This window comes from Mirounga angustirostris, unplaced genomic scaffold, assembly GCF_029215605.1.
Source record: "Mirounga angustirostris isolate CCGP_5_RB_7025 unplaced genomic scaffold, mMirAng1.0.hap1 SCAF_8, whole genome shotgun sequence".
NCBI classification, from domain to species: domain Eukaryota; kingdom Metazoa; phylum Chordata; class Mammalia; order Carnivora; family Phocidae; genus Mirounga; species Mirounga angustirostris.
In genome coordinates this window covers 110,015,219-110,036,670 of record NW_026991716.1, presented here as the reverse complement: position 1 = coordinate 110,036,670, position 21,452 = coordinate 110,015,219, and the positions used below count along the sequence as shown (strand labels likewise).

The 21,452-nt window shown below is 35.3% G+C and overlaps 1 protein-coding gene and 1 pseudogene across 1 annotated transcript; both read right to left on the bottom strand.

Annotated features, from left to right (window-relative positions):
* Positions 1 to 633: 633 nt before the first annotated feature.
* Positions 634 to 21,104, bottom strand: CUNH6orf58 (chromosome unknown C6orf58 homolog). The gene is made up of 6 exons (XM_045865515.2): positions 20,804 to 21,104; positions 19,058 to 19,144; positions 17,663 to 17,847; positions 16,634 to 16,734; positions 11,432 to 11,670; positions 634 to 932 (listed from the first exon to the last, which is right to left on the bottom strand). Exons 1-6 carry the CDS (start codon positions 21,102 to 21,104, stop codon positions 805 to 807), a joined length of 1,041 nt encoding a protein of 346 aa, XP_045721471.1. The 3' UTR covers positions 634 to 804.
* Positions 4,817 to 5,330, bottom strand: LOC123836596 (ORM1-like protein 1; annotated as a pseudogene).
* Positions 21,105 to 21,452: the final 348 nt, after the last annotated feature.

Here is a 21,452-nt window from a genome sequence, read left to right as displayed (position 1 = left end):
CATTTTAAGTTTGAGCAGAGGAGAAACATGATCTGACTTACAATTGAAAAGATCCCTCTGGTCATGATGTGAACATTACTTATACCAGAAAGAGAGCAAGGGTAGGAGCATCTCTTTTTCCAACAGTTAGAGGGCAGATTTAGTCTGTGGATGAGGCCCTGGGAAAACCTGCATATGAAAGCTTTATTTCAGCTCTGGAAGTCACCACCTCTCTCTCCTGAAAGAGAACAACACTGACAAACATGACGCTTAAGCATTCATTATCAAGTGTGGACCAGAGGAGGGCAAACAGTGTGTATTTGCTATAAAACTGTAGTCAGTGGAAACACACACACAAGAAGACAAATCAGTATGTATTCCATCTGCCAGTTCTGTTTTATGAGTTTTAAAAATTTAGTTGACTGTCAGTATTTAGTTTTAAAATGTTCTGGATTTTGGTTATAAATCAGCAAGACATACTGCTCTAAATGTCATGTAATTAGGTTATATAGGGTGACAACAAAAGAGCCATATAATTTTAATGTCTGTTTATTGATTTCACAGGGATTTATAATAGCTTAAGATAATTTCCTTTAGATGCTAAACATTTTAAGTATTGATAAATTTAAAAAATCAAGAACTATTAATTGAGGAAAAATAATCATAGCATTAATTTGAATTTAATGTTAGAATGCATGGATGGAATCCGAACAAGTGAGCATAAATCAAAAATATCAACAAGAAAACTATATGGTTATGATCACATTAAAATTTTGAAATTACTGTTGCTCAACAAATTAGAACCGTTCATCTTTAGTTCATTAATTAAACATTGGGAACACTCTGAAATGTTGGATTAAAGATTTCAAGAATTATTTGAAAAAGCTCTAGAACTTCCTTCCTTACATCATGATTCTTCATTAAAATTGTCCATACAGTCAATAAAAATGAACCTGGAAAAGATATAAAATTATTACATGTAAATTCAAGTTAATACTTAATTGTTAAAATGTTTATTTTGCATATATATTTTGTATATAAAAATTTTGCATGTATTTTGCATATAAAATTAACATTCATTACTTGATAATTATACACATGAAGTTTTTAAATTTAAAATTTATTGACCAACTCATTATAAAAATTAATAAGAAATACAAATAATCAGAAAACTAGGAAAAGTGCATAAACACATAGAAAGAATTGTAAATTCATCAACAAAACTAAAAGGCAACCTCAGAATGGGAGAAGATATTTGCAAATGACATATCAGATAAAGGGATAGTATCCAAGATCTGTAAAGAACTTATCCGACTCAACACTCAAAGAACAAATAAGCCAGTCAAGAAATGGGCAGAAGGCATGAACAGACATTTCTCCAAAGAAGACATACAAATGGCCAACAGACACATGAAAAAATGCTCCACATCACTTGCCATCAAGGAAATACAAATCAAAAGCACAATGAGATATCACCTCACACCAGTCAAAATGGCTAAAATGAACAAGTCAGGAAACAACAAATATTGTTGAGGATGTAGAGAAAGGGGAACCCTCTTACACTGTTGGTGGGAGTGCAAGCTGGTGCAGCCACTCTGGAAAACAGTATGGAGGGTCCTCAAGAAGTTGAAAATAGAGGTACCCCATGACCTAATAATTGCACTACTAGGTATTTACACAAGAGATACAAATGTAGTGATCCGAAAGAGCAACTGCACCCCAATGTTTATAGCAGCAATGTCCACAATTGTCAAACTATGGAAAGAGCCTAGATGTCCACTGACAGATGAATGGATAAAGATGTGATATATACATACAATGGAATACTACTCAGCCACCAAAAAGGATGAAATCTTACCATTTACAATTTACAATGAGCAAAATAAGTCAATCGGAGAAAGACAATTATCATATGGTTTCACTCATATGTGGAATATAAGAAACAGTGCAGAGGATCATAGGGGAAGGGAGGGAAAACTGAATGGGAAGAAATCAGAGAGGGAGACAGACCTTAAGCGACTCTTAACTATAGGAAACAAACTGAGGGTTGCTGGAGGGGTAGGTGGGTGGGGGGATGGAGTAATTGGGTGCATGAAGGAGGGAACATGATGTATTGAGCAGTGGGTGTTATATAAAACTGCTGAATTACTGAACTCTACATCTGAAACTAATGATGTACTATATGTTGGCTAATGAATTTAAATTAAAAAAAGAAAGAATTATAAATTCGTACAACGGTGAAGAAGCATTTTCTGCATAAGAAACTAACCTAAGTTAGAGAAATTGCTATACAGTAGTGGCTTAAAGGAAACAGAAGCCTCAGTTCAGTTTTATGACAAAAATGTAAACTCCTGAAAACTATTTTAAGTACCACTCAGCAATATATGACTCATTGACTTTAATTCATTTCCTTTCTACAAATGTATTGGTAAAATCATAAACCCTATGCCAAGAAAAACATACATAAAATGCCATTATTACATTATTGACAAAGCTTATAAGAGAAAATAATGCCTACAGTTATAGTAAATTTATTAAATGAAATGCTACATATCCTTTAAGCAGAAGGAGTTGGATCAATATTTCCTGATATCAAAGAGCTTCAAGAAAATTTTCTAGTAAAAAAATATAGTGCAAGGCAGTGAGTATGATTTCATTTGTGCAAACAACATAGGTTTTATTTATCCACTTATATACACTGTTTTATGTACAAACACATTCTAGGAATTTGCACCACTTTTAAAAATTGGGTGAAGGGCCAAGAAATGTAAATGAAGAGAGGTGGGAAGAAGACTTTAATTTTCATTTAATGTGTCAAAGCACTTAGACATTTAAAGTTTGAATACAATAAATATAGTTTAAGATAAATCAGTAAAAGTAACAGCAATTTAAAAGAAAAAGAGTTTTTAAAACAATTTTTGAAGAGAAGAAATATTTCAGGTTAGATCTGTTAACATATGAGAGGTAACAGTTCGAAAGTGTCCAGAACGCTTGGTCCCAGGTCTACTTCTGTTTTCTTCCTACACTCTGGGGATGGGAGGATAATGCTTAATTGTAAACAACATTTACTCCTTTCCATGGAGATGGAGCATGTTACCTGATTGGTGGATGAAAGTATTTGGTTCATGTTTCTCAATTAGCTAGAGTTAATCTGTTATAAAGTCCCAAGACCCAAGGATAGTTCTTTTCTCTTCTATTTAAACTAGTGAGGAAGTTAGGCTAGTTTTAAATCTTCATATTTGATCAATGTTGAGTCAGTCAACACATCCAACAAGAAAGCAAAGGGCTGACACTAGAGTTCAGACTTATCTAGAGGGTAGATTTCAGTATATAGGAGGATGATGTGTTAAAGAGAAGGAACACAGGCTTTAACATAATATGCCAGGATGCAAATTTATTGTCTCATTTCCAGCTGGTGAATTATTTAAACTTACAAAACCTCTGTTTCTTTATTAGTAAAATATTGGCAATAAAGTTTTCTTACACCAAAGAAAAATGTTATTAAAGTATAGATTACTGGTTATTTAAAAATACATGGGAAAAGACAAACATACAAAGGCATTATCATACAACTGATTTCTATACTCAATACTTTCGGAATACAAAACAGTGATCATTACCCCCAAAAAATCAGTTTATTGAAACAAACTGATTTTTAAGTTGGTCTAAAACTCTCTTCACTCTTTTGTTTACAAATGTTACTAGGTTTTTCAGTTTCATCTCGTATCCGAGCTTTGTTTTTTGACATGTTTACTTCTCAAAGTAGGATGTAGTTATCTCTTGGAGTTAATGTCAGCAGCTATGAGAACGTTCTCTAAGTCAAGAATTCAATACAATTGCTGCTTTGGAAAGAGTTACCACTTTGGCTTACCTACACCAAGACTCATGTATTGAAAGGCAAATATTAATGGGCAAAATACAGGGGTTGAGAGCAGGAGGACTAAGAAAAGATGTTTTCTTTTACTTTGGACCTGCTAAAAAAAACCCACTCCATTATTTACTTTTGTACTGTTGCTGGAGAAGGGGTTTCTGCCAGACCACAGGTCAGCTATATAGTTGTTCATTTTATTTCCTTTTATAAAAAATGGCAGACTTTAATAATTTGAGTAAGCAGAGGCTTTTAAATTACCATATACTTTAACTGCATGAAATAAATTATTTTCTTAACGGTTTTAGCAGCCTTTTGTCTGGAAAGGTAGCAAAATCCACTTTGTTCCAGATTTAGAAGGCTGACTCCCAGGCTGTTTGTAAGATGCCCAGAGTCTTCTAACACCAGTCATGACAGTGGGCCTTCCTGAACCCAGTAACTTAATAAATGTAAAAATGACCTCATCTATCAATACAATGTGGAGCTAGCAAAACCAATGAAGTACACTCATACAATAGGGATTGGCTGGTATAAAACAAGAGAGTATATTTCCTCTTAAATAATGCAAGGAGATATGTGGTAATCAAAACAATTTATAATAAACTTGTGAAGAGATGATTCTGGTTTACATGTAAGTCTACTTAAACTGACCATGACGAAATGATTGGAAATTTTCTTCTCTTAACATAATCCCATTCATTACAAGCTAAGCTGGTCTTGGTCTCTTATAAATCTGGTATTTCCTTGGATTTATCTATTACACCCTCACTTTATAGCCATTTAGTTTATAAGCTGGGCTTGCCTAGCTTGCTATAAATCCTCTCTTCAGAAAGATCCCAGGTACATTAAACAGAGGCATCTTCTAGTAAAAATCTTCACTTCTTAACAGCATGTGAAGAACCAGCAACTGGCCCTCGAATTAAATACCTCTCATTTCACATTATCACAGAAACAGTGCAGTTTACTAACCATTCTTTCCTTAGAGAAAACTCAATAATAATAAAAATTTTGGTTCAGTTTCAAAACATTTTAATAGTTATTAATTCCAAGCATCCAAACACCATGTAACTTTGGCATTTTTGGAATTAGCAGCCCAGGAGAGAAGCTTTGTTTAGACGTGAGTTGGATCATACTTTGTATAGAGACTTGCCAGAAAATAAAGAATTGTTGGGAAAATTGTACAAAACTTCTGTGCAGAGGTAACCTGCACTCCACAGTCCATTGTTCCCAGGGAGTTAGGAGCCTTGCTTTACTGTGGTCAGGAGTCTCAAAAGGCATCCCTTTTACTGCATGCAAAAATCATACATCCCAGAATACGTATAATATTCGTTAAGGTATAAGCGACAGGAACACTGAAGAAGGGACTACTGAGGAAGATAATATGAAGCAAGCCAACTGCTGACATATATGTCAGCCACCTACCCCAGCTGTTCATTACACAGGTACATGGATTCACCTCACTTTGGACAACTCTAATATTCATATTTGCTCCACCGCCCCACACTGGGCAGCTGGCTGAGAGCAGGACCAGCTCCGTGGTGTCTCTTCAAAGCCAAATGCCTATGATCAGCTCCAGCCTTGGCAATATATTTTTATAAAAGTATTGTAGTGATATTTATATATGATAAAGGGAAAAAAAGCACCTGACACAATTTCAGGCACATGGTAGGTGTTTAATAAGTAGGAGTTAACCACTTAACTTTACATCTTAACTTTATATCGCACCCCATTGTGTACTTTCAATTTAATGCAATAGATTATCAGATTGAAAATTTAGTAAGTTTTTTAATTGAAATATAATTGACATATAACATTGTGTTAGTTTTGGGAGTACAATGTAATTATATATATAAATATATATATAAACATATATATATGATTATCACAATAAGTTTAGTTAACATCTGTCACCAGATATGGTCACAGATTTTTTTCTTGTGATGAGAACTTTTAAGATATACTCCCTTAGCAACTTGCAAATATATAATACAATATTGTTAACTACAGTCACCATACCATACGTTACATCTCCCTGACTTATTTATCTTCTATCTGGAAGTTTGTACCTTTTGACCACCTTTGCCCATTTTACCCAACCCCTACCCCCTGTCTCTGGCAACGACTAATCTCTTTTCTATATCTATGAGTTTGATTTTTTATAAATTCCATGTAAAATGAGATCAGACAGTATTTTTCTTTCTCTGACTTATTTCACTTAGCATAAAGCCCTCCAGGTTCATCCATGTTGTTGCAAATGACAGGATTTTATACTTTTTTATGGCTGATAATATTCCATTTTATATCTATTGATACATATGTGTGAATATATACGTATACGTCACATTTTCTTCACCCATTCATCCACTGATGGACACTTAACATTGTTTCCATGCCTTAGCTATTGTAAATAAAGTAAATAATGCTGCACTGAATGTGGGGCTGTATATATCTTTCTGAGACAGTGACCTCAGTTCCTTCAGATAAATACTCAGAAGTGGAATTACTGGATCATATGGTGGTTCTATTTTTAATTTTTGAGAAAACTTTATACTATTTTTCATAGTGGCTACACCAATCTACTTCCCCACCAGCAGTTCATAAGGGTTCCCTTTTCTCCACATTCTCCTTAATATTTGTTACATCTTGTCTTTTTAATAATAGCCATTCTAACAGGTATGAGGTGGTATCTCATTGTGGTTTTCCCTGATCTCTGCATTTTCGTGATGACTAGTGATGTTGAGCACTTTTTCATGCACCTTTTGGTCTTCTTTGGAAAAATGTCTTCTTTGGAAAAATGTCTGTTCAGATCTACCCATTTTTAAATCAGATTTTTAAAATATTTTTTGGATATTAATCCCCAATCAGATATATGATTTACAAACAATTTCTCCCATTTTGTAGGGTTTTTTCCTTTTTTTTTTTTTGATGATTTCCTTTGCTTCCTTTTTATTTGATATAGTCCCATTTGTATTTTGTTGTTGTTGCCTTTGCTTTTGTTGTCAAATCCAAAAACTCATCAGTAAGACCAATGTTAAGGAGCTTACCCCCTGTTTTTTCCTAGGGGATTATGGTTCTAGGTTTCACTGCCAAGTCTTTAATTCATTTGCATTTGGGGTAAGATAATGGCCCAATTTCATTATTTTGCAGGTGGCTGTCCAGTTCTCTCAGCACCACTTATTTAAGAGAACGTCCTTTCCCTATTGTATATTCTTAGCTCCTTTGTTGTAAATTAACTGACCACACATGTGTGGGTTTATTTCTGGGCTCTTTATTCTGTTCCATTGATCTATGTGACTGTTTTTGTGCCAGTACCTTACTGTTTAGCTAACTATAGCTTTGTAATAGTTTGAAAATTGTAAGTGAGATGCCTCCAGCTTTGTTCTTCTTTCTCAAGATTTCTTTGGCTATGCAGGGTCTTTTGTGGTTGCATCCACGTTTTAGGATTGTTTTATTTCTGTGAAAAATGACACTGGAATTTTAATAGGCAATGCATTAAATCTGTAGACTGCTTTGGGTAGTATGGACATTTTAACAATATTAATGTTTCCAATTCATAAACATGGAATTTCTTTCCATTTACTTGTGTCTTTTTCAATTTCTTTCATTAATGTCATAGTTTTTAGTGTACAGGTCTTTCACCTCTTTGGTTAAATTTATTTCTAGGTATTTTACTTTTGATATAATTATAAATGGAATTGTTTTTCTTAATTTATAAGTTTATAGGTTATGAACCCACCACTATTACATTAGATTATCCTGAATTTAACTGTATTTATCAGAGGGATTTATGCTTTCATATGTTTTATTGCTACTAATTAGCAACTCTTTTGTTTCAGCTTAAAGAAGTCCCTTTAACATTTCTTATAAAGCCAGTCTAGTGGTGCTGAACCCCTTCAGCTTTTGCTTGTATGGAGAACTCTTTATTTTTCCTTTAATTCTAAAGAAATATTTTGTCAGGTAGAGTATTCATGGTTGGGAGTTTTTTCTTTCAGCACTTTAAATAATTCATGCTACCCTTCTGGCTGGTAAAATTTCTCCTGAAAAATCTGCTGAGTCTTATGGGGGCAGGGTGGTTCCCTTGTACATAATGAGTTGTTTTTCTCTTATTGCTTTTAAGATTCTCTCTTTGTCTTTAACTTTTGACAATTTAATTATAATGTGCCTTGGTGTAGCTTTTTTGGAGTTCATCTTATCTGGAACTCTAGGTTTCCTGAATCTGGATGTCTGTGTCCTTCCCCAAGTTACAGAAATTTTCAGTCATTATTTCTTTCAGTGCATTTTCTGCCCCTTTCTCTATCTCTTCTATTTCTGGGAGCCTTGCAACACAAATATTGGTCCACTTGATGTTGTGCCATAAATGTCTTTAAGCTATCTTCATCCTTTCTCATTCTTCTCTCTTTTTGCTCCTCCCATTAATGAAATCTGCTGCCTTGTACTCAAGTTCCAGATCCTGTCTTCCACTTCATCCAAACTGCAGTTGAATCTCTCTATTGAATTTTTCAGCTCTGTTATTATATTTTTTTCAGGTTGGCAATTTCAGTTTGGTACTTTCTTATATTTTATATTTCCCTGTTGAAATTTTTACTTTGTTCATGAATTCTTTTCCTGACCTCAGAGAGCATCTTTATGACCATTATTTTGAACTCTTTATCAGGTAAATCACTTATCTCCATTTTATTAAAGTCTTTTTCAGAGGTTTTATGCTGTTCTATTGTTTGGAACATATTCCTCTGTGTCTTCATTTTCCTTGCCTTTCTGTGCTGGTTTTTATGGATTGGACAAAACAACCACCTCTCCCAGTTTTGAAGAAGAGGCCTCTGTATAAAAGATAAATCTTATTCAACCCTGCCCTTGCTCTTGGTTGTCTTTCAATCATTTGTGAAACTGCTTAGTGTGTTCTTAATGGCCCCCAGTAGTTAAAGGTGGGCTAAGACCTGTCAGTATCCCAAAGAGGCAGAGCTCAGTCAACACCTGGATGCCAGATGATTTTAAGCTGGATCCTCAGGTAGCAGCTTTTGTTTGTTACAGTCCTACGGAACCCATGAATTTAATTAAGCCCTGTTGGCCATCAGAGCCATGCAATCAAGGGGTATCCTCTGAAAAAAAACATGACACAGATGTGTGTACAAGTTCCTTTCCAGGAGATATCTCCACCCTGAAGCAAAACAAAGGGAAAGCGCCAAGATGGCACTTATCAAGTTCTTGGTTTCTGGAGAGTAGGCAATATTAAATAGGAAGCCTGCCCCTCAGTCCATAGCTATTAAAATGAACAAATAGGCCTCTTTCATGGAAAGACTGGGTGTGTTTCAGTTTGCTGCCTCTGCTTTGGACCCTTGGGAATTTGCCACAATGAGTCTGCACAAACCTTTTAAGAACTGTCTCTTAGTTTGCTATAGACTTCTGGGCCTTGTGGATGCAAGCCTGCTGGCTTTCAAAACTTCTGACAGTTTTAAATCTTCATTCAGTCTTCACTGTTTATTTTAAATATCACCCATGGGGGTAAAAAGTAATAAAATCTAGGCAAGCTTTGTTTTCTTACTAATTTATACCTAATACTATTTTGCAACTTTAAAATGAGCTTTACTCTTAGAATATGTATAGTCAAGGATTAAAACTTAATGCCACTGTAGATAAAAAAATGGTTCAGAAGTTTACATAATTAAAAACGAAAAACTCCGTGCCAAGTCTTACCATCAGCAAAAATGTTAAAAAGCTAATTTGAAGCCTGAAAAGTTTAATTTTATTTTGTAGATTAAATTAAATGAATTTAGCTTAGGTTTCTTGTGGAAAACACTTCTGGAGACTAAAAAGTAGCTAAATGACACTTCGAAACTTTACTGTAAATGTATACATATGGTTCTATCAAAGATTAACTGAAAATGCTCATTTTTAAATATCAATATTTGTTTTTCACTCATGCTTTGTTTTCTTTTTTTAAGTGTATTTGTTCTTTTTTTTTTAAAGATTTTATTTATTTATTTGACAGAGAAAGACACAGCAAGAGAGGGAACACAAGCAGGGGGAGTGGGAGAGGGAGAAGCAGGCTTCCCGCTGAGCAGGGAGCCCGATGTGGGGCTCAATCCCAGGACTCTGGGATCATGACCTGAGCCAAAGGCAGACGCTTAACGACTGAGCCACCTAGGCGCCCCATTCTCATGCTTTGTTTTCAGTACATCTGTTTTCTCTATTCTCTGCTTACTTGAAAACTTCAAGATCTTTGACACTGTGACTGAATTCTGAGTATCAATGGGGAGTGGTTGCCATGAGACTGACAACTACATGAGAGTAAATGCCTCATTATACAACATCTGCACAATTATACTATCAAAGCTCACCATTTTTTCACCAATAGTTTTCAACATTTACTCTCCCATTTTTTTTCCTGTGAAAGCAATTCAAAACTGCATGACATAAAGCTGAATTTCAGTAAAACCGAATCTTGTAATAAAATCTTGTAGTATGGTACTTTCAAGCTTTAAATGAAATAACTTCCACTCTCCACTCAGTTCTTCACCTTGTACATCTTAAGAGGAAAGATCCAGTTTATACAACCCAGGTCTACAATGCAATTATGTCATCTGATAATTTGGCAGAGATAAGCAGGTGATAACCAAAATTCATGCTTCTCCTTTCATGGTATAGATTTGTCACACAAAAGTAGTTCTTAGAAAAAAGTTTAATTCCTTAGCCCACTTGCTTCTCCAAACATGAAAGTATCTTTCTACTGGTGGGATGTGGATTATATAGAAGCCAGGGGTTGAAATAAGCACAGATGGAAGGAGACTTAGTCCTCTACTCATTTTGTAAAGGGAACCTGCCATTGACTGAGAATATTGCACTGGAAATATTACTATGGCAAGAAGAAACTGCAATTGCATGAAAGCCTTAAATGTTTGGGCTTATTTTTTACTTGAATTAATTCAAATAAGATTTCAAAACATATATTTAATGTATTTATGTTTACTTTGCTTGTATATCTTTCAGATTCTTTCAGGGGGTGTAAAATAGTAATATTTTAATTATGTTTTCAGCTTGGTTCACTGCATAAGAGCATATCTAGAAAATTGAGATGATGTGGTCATTCGAATATACAAATATAGATTCCTTCCCTTTTTCATTCTGAAGGAAGTCCTATAGTTGAAGAGCTGCAGCAGAATACTTCATCCATGGCTAGTATGGCTAGATGAAGGGAGCTCACATAAGTCAATTTGATAGCTTTTCCCATTAATCATGATTAATCAGATTTTCTTTTGAGATTTCATTTTTTTTTTCTAAATTTAAGAACAATGTATGAGGTTTTTAAAAAAGGAATATGATAACAGCAGCAAAGGATTATATCTGGGTTTGTGGATGAAAAGTGGACTGGAGGCAGTCTGGTGGCATCATGGATCAATAAAGATGCATAAGAAAGGACAGGCTACCATTAGAAGGACCAAAAACTGTGGAATGGATACCCATGGAAAAATCATGACTTTCTTTAATAGTATGTGTTATAACGATCTTTGTATCTGATAAAATCATTATTTCTTCCTTTTTTCAATGAAATATTAATTTTCTTTAAGGTATTGCTTATAAGGCCCTTACCTGGAGAGTTATCCACTTTGGGAAGAAAACTTAGAACAAGCAGGACGGTGTTTTGAAAGTCAGTAAAGTCGCTGATGAAGGGGGCTCTATCGCCGTTAACAAGCATTCGTGGTGGCAGGCCCTTCTGGAATTCATATGTTCTAACCAAAGTTGTAGGAAAGAGGGATGCAGCTAAAAAGTCCACAGCCACACACCAACTTCTTCCAAAATTTGCTTCTGGTTTAGAATAATACTCCAACCTAAGAGACAAGTGGAAGCAGGTACAATTGTAATTAGTCCACTCAGAACTTCAGCCTCATTATTTTCTTTTTGTTGTTTTTTATTTTTTAGTTTCAAGTTTTTATTTAAATTCTAGTTAGTTAACATATAGTGTAATATTGGTTTCAGGAGTAGAATTCAGTGATTCATCACTTATGTATAATACCCAGTGCTCATCACAAGTGAGGAACAATAGCTTAAATAAACAGCAAGCCCTAAGAACAATGGCTTAAATAAACTACAAAGCCTTAGGAACAATGGCTTAAATAAACACTAGGAAAGAGGTGAGGGCACCAGTTCAAGGCACAGAGGCGTATAAACAAAATCAGATCAAATTGAAGCCTTTCAAATGATTTAATTGAATGTGTTATTGGACAATTCACCTAATAAGTCAGTTAATATGTAGTCAAGTAAAAAAATAAAAATACACTTTTAAAGGCTCATTTTAATTTAAAATACAGATATACATGCACCAACCAATCCTAGGATCCAAGACCACAGAGTTTTAAGTATATGTAGACTATACAGAGTTCAGTGTTGTCTCACGTAAATAAAAAACCCTAATATATTCTTTTACCTAAAAAAGTAACACATGAGATTTGAAGGAAATGCCCCAGTATGTTGTAGATTGCAAACATGACCCCAATTTTTCAAAACTCTTTATATCTCTGTTTTTTGTTTTTCCCAGTGCCCCTTCCCTGTTACAATTGGAAGGAGGTGGGAAGGAGAGAGGCATAACTTTCTGACCCTGGCTCAGCCATATGATTTCATTTGGCCAATAGGATATTAGCCAACTTGACACAGTGTAAGCTTGAAATATTTTTCACAATTTGGTTTCTCTCTCCTTGCCATTCTGCCATCAGTATGGCAAACACTCAAGCTTGCCTGCTGAAGAATGGAAGACAAGTGCAGCAGAGCTGAGCTTCACTCATCCCTGTGATGCCAATCAAAATCAGCTAACATGAGGTGGGCCCAGGAAAGGTCAGCAGAACTGCCCAGCTGAATGTTAAACATGTGAGGAATAAACACTGCTGTATGACACTGAGATTTAGTGGTTATCAACTGTGCTACATTCTCGTGAAAAAAATGGAATGAAGTACAGGGCAACACATCCAATAAACTGCGGACTTCTCAACAACGAAAGTGAAGCTAAAAATTAATGGAGATATGCCTTCAAAAATCTTAAGTATTACCAGCTGAGCCTTCTGTAATCACTCAAAGCCTCAGGCAAAAATCGTGATAGAATAATGATATTTTAAGAATGCAAATTACCTACAATTTTTTCTTCTTATACAACTGTTCTGAATCGACTAGTATGTAAGTCCTAACAAACAAAGTAATCCAAGAAATAAAAAGATACGGGATACTGGAAATGGGTGATTTAACACAAAGAAAAGACAAAGGAAATCTACTACAAAGATGCTAGAGACCTAAGAATCATATCTGACCATTTGGGCAGAGCAGAGCAAGTCAACAGCTTTGAAAGAAACCTCTTCAGTAAGAAGAAATTGATATAATTCTGGATGCTTTTAAACATGTTGAGAAGAAACTTCCTTGGTTTGCCAATTTGAAGTAATTATTGTTGTGTACAATAGAAAGTAAACAAAAATGCACAAAAAATGATCAGCTCTAAAGGGAATAAGATAACAAAGAAAAATAATTATAATCAGTTTAGTACGTATGATATGAAGAGTAATTAATAGTTAAAATAATGTAGCCGCTGAACATTGACCCAATCCAAATCACTACACAATTATGCAGAGAAAGTGAGAAGTGGGAAGAATCTGTGTGGAGTGGGGGTGAGGGGAACTCAGTGGTAATTTTCTGTGGTCATGATAAAAAGGATAATACTTAGATCTGCAAATCGGGAAATGTTATAGGATTTTTTATTTTTAGAAATATAGTACCAAATATCAAAGTAACCAGCGTTTATAGTAGTATTCTCCCTGGATACAGCTATTTCATTTATTTATGTATTTTTGGTGGAAGAGATGACAAAACCTCATAGAACCATTTGACTCTTTAAATCATTGACATATAAGTGGATAATATACAAACTAAAAATAATCCAAAACAAAAAATAAGAAAGCACACCTGAATTCAATATATAAATTAAAGAAATGGAAGGAAGGAAGGAAGGATGGATGAGGGGGAGGGAGAAAGAGAGAGAAGAAGGGGGGAAAGGAGGAGAGGAAGGGAGGGAGGGAGGGAGGGAGGAAGGAAGGAAGGAAGGAAGGAAGGAAGGAAGGAAGGAAGGAAGGAAGGAAGGAAGGAAGGAAGGAAGGAAGGAAGGAAGGAAAGAAGGAAGGAAGGAAAGAAGAATCTCTGAAGAATTCCTGAAATAGAAATAGCAGCAGCTGTGGGAAGACTCTAAGGACCGTCCAACCACTACTCTCACACCTAGGACAGAGAGGCCCTGATCACACTCAGTTGCCTGCTAACCTACCTGAGAGGGAGGGAGAAGAGGTATGAATGATATTTTGTTCAGTTAGGCGATTGCCTGGGTGGCTCATCTCTCCCCAGAATTGAAAGATTCTTCAAGGAAGTGAATATAATATTTTATTTCTGCTTCATTATATATTGAAAAGGTGGAAGCATTTTTTTATTGTTTAATAGCTTTTAGTATCTTTTTAGACGGGAAGAAGAACCTTGGCAGCTAGTGACCTCATAAAACTAGTTTGTAGTCCAGGTACATTGCAGGCAGCACAGCTTACAGGTAAGAAGATGAGCTATGGAGTCCTGAGAAATTTAAATACTAGCCCTGCCAGTCATTGGCCATGAGATTTTGAGCAAATTACTAAACAGCTCAACCACATACTCAGGATCTAGAAAAAGGAGGTGTTTTGAAGTGAGATATTACGTTAGGATACCTTGTGAAATTTCTTCTACTTATTGTACTTGAGAAACAGTAGCTATCTAAAAAACTCATTTCAGAGGGTTATTTGTTGATACCTAAATAAGAGGTCAGGTAAGAAGGATCAAATTTCAGAGAATAAAAAGAGTTTTTTAAAAAGCAATTTTTTGGTTATAATTAGTGAGGAGAGTGCTTCTAATACTATCAGAAAAAAAATTTTAGGTCATACACTTTTGATCAAAATAGTCATGTAAATATTTAAGATTATTCACAAAAAATTCCTATGTTCTGTGATTTTGGAGTTTTTAAATAAACTTGGCCTGTTAAAAATACAATATTTCTTTCAAAAGCAGTTCCATTACATAAATAGGAATAAATACAATAAGATTAAAAGTCTAAATCCGCAGGAGACAGGAAATGTACCTATAAGAAAAAAGTTTCTTCAATTTCCTTGAATTTACCTAAAGTACTCATATTTCTCAAGGACAAAGTTGCATTCTCTAGTGATTTATCTTTGTATGTGAACCTGGAACATCCGTAAATGAAAAAAGTAATCTAGAGCCATGACTTGCTCTCAGTCAAATCTTGAGGTTGGCAATCCCAGGCCGAAATCGTTGTCTGATAATCTCATTACTATTTCCTGCCATCAGAATAGAAAGAGCAGTTGAGTTACAACCGCAGCCCCAAATCCTATCACTGATGCTGCCACAGGAGAAAATTCCTCCATTGCCCAACTCAGTATCTGTTTTTTTTAGCCATACCAACAGGCAAAGGAGGAAGTGTGCTTTGAATCTGCTACTTAGGTGACGTATTTACCTACCTGAATGATGGAGTCAGTGGGAGAGGCAATCAGTGAAATTAAGAGGCACACATTCCTGCCTGGATTTGCCAGTCTGCTTATTCAATACCAAGAACCCTGATTTTTTGGTTCCTGTTTTTTACCATATCCAGACTTCTTTTTTTTTTTTTTTTAAAGATTTTATTTATTTATTTGAGACAGAATGAGAAAGACAGAGAGCACATGAGAGGGGGGAGGGTCAGAGGGAGGAGCAGACTCCCTGCAGAGCAGGGAGCCCAATGCGGGACTCGATCCCGGGACTCCAGGATCATGACCTGAGCCGAAGGCAGTCGCTTAACCAACTGAGCCACCCAGGCGCCCCCCATATCCAGACTTCTACCCCATATCTCACTCAAAGTGGTTGACTTTACCCTCAGATAGTGTCCATGATGGCTGATTTTATGCATCAACTTGACTGGGCCTCAGGGGGCCCAGATATTTAGTTAAACATGATTTTGGGTGTTTCTGTGAGGGTTTTCTTTTTTTTTTTTTTGGAAATTTCCAGATCAGTTGACTGAGTAAAACATATTGCCCTCCATAATGTGGATGGGCCTCATCCAATCTGTTGAAGGTGTGAATAGAACAAAAGGCTGACCTTCCCTAAAGTAAGAGGGAATTCTCTTGGCTGATGGTCTTCAAATTGGAAGACAGGCTCCTCCTGGTTTTACCTATCTATATCTATCTACCTCTCTCTTTCTCTCTCTCTCTCTCCTATTGGGGCTGTTTCTCTGGAGAACTCTGACTAATACAGTATCATTCACAACTAAACACAAATCATTCTTACACCTTCACATCTAGGTGTATAATAACCTCGAGATGTACACGTAGAGTGGCTTGATAATCTTCTAAATTATTCTGTGTGCTAATCCTGATCCTAGTCGATCTTTTTCCTTAAGTATGTACCTACCATATAATGTGCCCATGGTCAAAATAATGAAGAAAATTTCTTTTCTTTTTTTTATATAGACAAATTGGTTGTATGTTTTATTTGTTGATTGGTTGGCTAGCTGTTTTGTTAGTATCAGTTGGTTAGCACAAGATTTTTTTTTTCCTCAAAATTTTGCCCCTTCTTCATAAGACACTTTTAATCTAATCATTCTAAAAGAGCTACACTTCATCATTAAAATACACAATGACTAATATTATTTAATAAGAAGATTGACCACCACTTTAAAAGAGGAATAAAAAGGCGTAAGTAAGGCCAAAAATCATTTACCATATTAAATAGAAATGACTTGGGATCCATTCTTACCTATCTTCAAATATTTTGCCAGCATATTTCAAGGTTGAGACATGTGCAGCCCACAAGTACTTCAACAGGTCTTCAAAGCTACTAGAAGGATACTGTAAATGCTGTAGCAGAGGAGGAATTTATTCATATTTGAGAAAATATAACAATTCCTCTCCTTACCATTTAATTTAATCCCATATATAATTTATAAATATTCCACATGAGAGGAGAATTTTGTTTCCAAGAACTGTGCAAGCTCTCAGTGACTGACACTCTGTAAAAGAGTATAGTAAATATCTATTATAAGTAATAATATTGAATGCACCTATAAGAAATGAGCTGCAACAATTTTCTCAAGAGTCAGTATTTTATACTGGCCAGGAGGATTTTGGCTTTGGTTTGTCATTTGCTTTCCTGCTACCATAGTAGAAATTACTACAAATGTTTAAAATTAAGAAAAGGAGGAAATTTTTATTAGAATATTTAATTCAATCATATCTAAAGTAGTGAACTAATAATCTATAGAACTAGTAAATCTATCTTTTCACTGTGGACCTTAGCCCACGTCTATGTTTAGCCAATGTTTGTATTTTGCTCATTGAATATTTGGTTTTGATTACCACATAATTGTTTAGTTCTACTATATATGATCATTTATTAATTCAGTTGAAATAAGTTAATTGACTGTTCTAAAAACCAACTCCATAATTGTGTTTCTCCCAAGAGTTAACCCTCGGTTGCCATGCAGGTTCAATTAACCAGACTACTCTTTTTATTTAGTAAAATATCTTTTGTGCTCTCACATTATGTATAACTTATTTGAAATGAATGGATAGACTTTGTATTAATGCCATATTGGTTCAGAGGGTATTAATGGCACATAATGGTCTGCTGCAGTGTAATAATATAATTTGCATAACAATTTATATTTTTACACTTAGGAAAACATTATACGATACACACAAAAACCTAGACAAAAAGCATTATACAAAAAAGGAAATTCTCTTACCACCTCCTAAGAAAATAAATTATAAAACTTAAGAAAACAACCTGGTAAAAGGTATTCCACTTGCTCATTGGCTCAGGAAAGGATGACTGACAACTAGAAACATTAAGACAAAACTGTGTCTGATCCTTGGGTGGTGGCAAAAGCATGACTTGGTCTGATGATATCCCCATTATGCCAGAATCAACCGCAGCAAGGAAAGGTAATGCACATAGAAAGTAATTCATATCTGTAACAGCAAAATACTTATGATTACCACAAGCACTAACAAATGTGATAGAGAATATCTTTAAGTAATCTGTAAACCAGTAAGCAAAAATTACAGATCCAGAAACCTAAAAGTCACTAGCAAAAAAAAAAAAAATTGAAAATCTCCCTAAGGATCATATACATAACTTTAATATGCTTTTTTTAATGACCCTACAATTATAAATAAACGTAGGTTCAAGCAGTTGTCTATAATATCTTAAATAAAAACTAATTTTAATATTTAATATTTAAATGAATTAATGAATTAACTTTTTTATTTCTTCTATTTTTATTTTTATTTATTATTTTTTTATTTCTCTCTAAATATAACCTATTCCAGCAGATTTAGACATTATAATTTAGATGGCTGATTCTCACTGGCGATGCAGAATATTTTTTATCATAGACACGCATTTATGAATGCAATTCTACGCCCCAGTGGAGCAGGCTGATACTCCAAACTACTAAATCAATTTGAGAATAAAGCCTGAATTCTACATCTATGGCCATGACTATTTGTGGGTCTTGAAAAGAACCAGTCTGTATTAGAAGTATTAGAAAAATATGTAAAGGTGTATGGGACATGTGTCACTCTAAGAAAGTGAAATTTAATATATTCTTGTCTCTAGTTATTGGGAAATATCTCTAAGAAATTGTGTGTAAATTTTATTACTAAAACACAAAATAGAATTAAAGAATTAGAAAATACCTTCTGATTATCTTAGTATTAAATATCTGGCTGAAGGCTTTGATTACGGATCGATAAAATGATTTGTGGTACACTACTCTGACATGTTTATGGTTTAAAAGTCAAACACATTTGGTCTGAGCAAAATGAGAAAAAGCCCTATTTACTTGCTCCCTCATTTCTCATCCTTCCTCATTCTGGAGACTCGCCCTCACTCGTGAGACCTCCCACCTGACTGCCACTGCTGGGCTTTCAGAGGCCATGGTCCTTTGCAGCTCCTAGTTTCAGTCCTTCCATGAAAAGCTAAAGATGTCCTAGGGAATCGTTATTGACATTATGGCTGTTAAATTCTAGAATGTGGCATAAAGGCCACAAGGTACATGATGAAATAGATTCCTTCTTACAAAGGAATAATATTGTTTTGTCTCTGTCCCTAAGATTTTAGGTTGAATACTTTCCTTGGGGATGGTTATTACCTATTTTGCCATTTAAATGAACCTACCAGCCCACCAACTGTCCACAGAGATACACAGAGGATCTCCAGATTCATAGCCACAGCCTTCCTTTTGTCTGGGATCAGCTAATCTTCCTAGAAGAGAGAAGGTGCAGGGATTATTTATTATATGCTAACATTAATTCTTGAATATCAATAAATATTTTGCTTTAATTTGGTCTCTTCTTCTTTCATTGATCCCCAACAACTCCCTCTCACTCAATCCCTCTCTCCCTTCCTTTTCTTGCCCCTTTCTTAAACACACACACACACACACACACACACACACACACCCTACACTCAATCACATGTTTCTATGCCATCCTGTTTCCAGGTCCTGTCCTTTGGCTTAATTTCTAATATTATCAAATTAGAATAGAATTTTTCAGGTGGACTTAAACATTGGTATTTTTTTTAACTAGGCAATTATTTTCAATATGCAGCCAAGACTGAGAAACACTGCTTTGGCTCATCCTTTTATTTCCTAGTAGATTTCATTTTTATTTCCCCAGTAAAATTTCATCCACATTTCAAGTCTCAGTTTAAATTCATTTTTTCCTGATTACTCCAGCTGACTCCACTCTGCCCTTTGTTTTGCACTTTTATCTTTTATCCAAGAGTTATTGTTAATTGTTTTCTATTTAATTTCTGCTATCTTTTTCTATTTCACTTGTGTTGTAAATTCTTTGATGGCAGGTAAACTGAAAGTACTTACTCACACCCCATCTCCTCACTGCTCTTAGTAAATGCTGGTCCCTTATCAGCTCATCAGTGGATGACTTTAGTCAGGCTTGACCCTGATGTGTGAATGCAACAAAAGTGTAAGAAGGGCGTTTATCTACCAGCTCATTCAGACTCCATCTCTCTCCTGAGGTTGTCATGCCTCCCATAGTAGACTTCATGTTAGCGATTTCTCTTGGACCAGGGTTGTTTTGACCCCAAGGAATGTAAGATAAATAGGAGTAGATTTGGGTCTCAGGACATTCCCTCACAAAGACGCATGACTTGTCAACCTCAGTAGCTCCTGGATATGACCACTGCTCAGACTTAAGATCAACCATAATCTTCTCTCTATAGTTTTTCCATTGGAATAGAACAAATCTCCTTATTGGTAGTATTATCAGTGTGGAGTAGGCAGAAGCACCACTCTCCTTCATGAGCTTCTTCTGTCAGCCAGAACAAAAATATCTTTTTAATTCATGAATCCTTGGCCCACAATGTATCTCCTAACTAAACATTAGAATGTATTTTCAAGAGGAATCAATCATTTGCAGAGAAACATCCTTATGAACAAGATGGCACTCCATGCCTATCAGCCCAATATCCATGTATAGGTAATCACAACTGGAACTTCAAAAAATTCAAGCTAATTTGACATCACCTTCTGTCTTTAATGTATATCCTTTTGACTGCTTTGTTCATCTGAGTGCTTAGAATGGCATCTAGCACCTAGCAGGAGTTCAGTAAATACTTGTAGTATGCTCAATAGATTTCAATAGATTTAATATGAAGTCTTTCTCTGTTTGGCAACTATGCCTTATGCCCCATTGTGGTTTCTAGTCAAAACAGAAGCACATAAAAGAAGGATTTATGGAGCAGAAGGAGAAGTAGAGAAATATGGTTATGAGGGGAAAAGAGGAAAAAGAAAAGGATCAATTTTCAAAAACATGGTATGGTATATACAGAGTCTTATTTCCCAATTACTACATGGTCATATTGGTAGATCATCAGGATGAAAACAAGAGTCATTCTTACCTGTTCTGTATTGCCAGCCATTCTGGAGAGGTAACCCCCATAAAATATTTTGTTCATTGTCTGCTCCAATGTTTTCAAAATAACTCGCTGTCTTGTTCACTAGGATTTTGTACATCCCCATTCTCTCAGGGTATACCCAGGGATCAATAATGTACTTTCCATTCTCTACCCTGTAGTCACTGAACTGACCAGCACTCTTCTTCCACAGCGGGGGATACAGATCTGAGAAATTAGATGCTCTGGCTAAAGAAGCAGAAAAGCAACCAACTAGTACACAGGTCCAAGGAGGAAGGAAAGCCATTGCACCAAAGCTGGGGGTTGAGATTGTGGCAAGGCTTTTATTGGGAAATGGAGGAAGAAGTCATGGTATTTGCTTATATCCCAGCATGTCAACACTTTTTGTTCTTTTCCCTGAAAAGAATAGAGTGAAGATGGGAAGGCCTTGCCAATGAAAATAGGGTGTCTCTCTTGCTAAATAATAAATGGATTTATTGATAATAAATTTATCAATATAGTTCGTTATTCACAGATAGTCCAAACAAGCTGTTGAAAATTTTATTGCTGAATGAATAAATATTCTAAACACTTTCAGAAAACTGCTATTAAGTTTACATTGTGTTTTTATGCCTATTAAATGAAATACACTCCT

What these genes read in the sequence shown, in the direction of transcription:
- CUNH6orf58 (XM_045865515.2), bottom strand. Translation starts at nt 21,104, where the DNA reads ATGGCTTTCCTTCCTCCTTGGACCTGTGTACTAGTTGGTTGCTTTTCT. An exon ending in TGTGGACAGTTGGTGGGCTG is followed by an intron (nt 17,848 to 19,057) that starts GTAGGTTCATTT and finishes TTGCTGTTACAG; the next exon opens with ATATGAATTACTTTCTATGT. An exon ending in CAAAGTGGATAACTCTCCAG is followed by an intron (nt 933 to 11,431) that starts GTAAGGGCCTTA and finishes TATCTTTTCCAG; the next exon opens with GTTCATTTTTATTGACTGTA.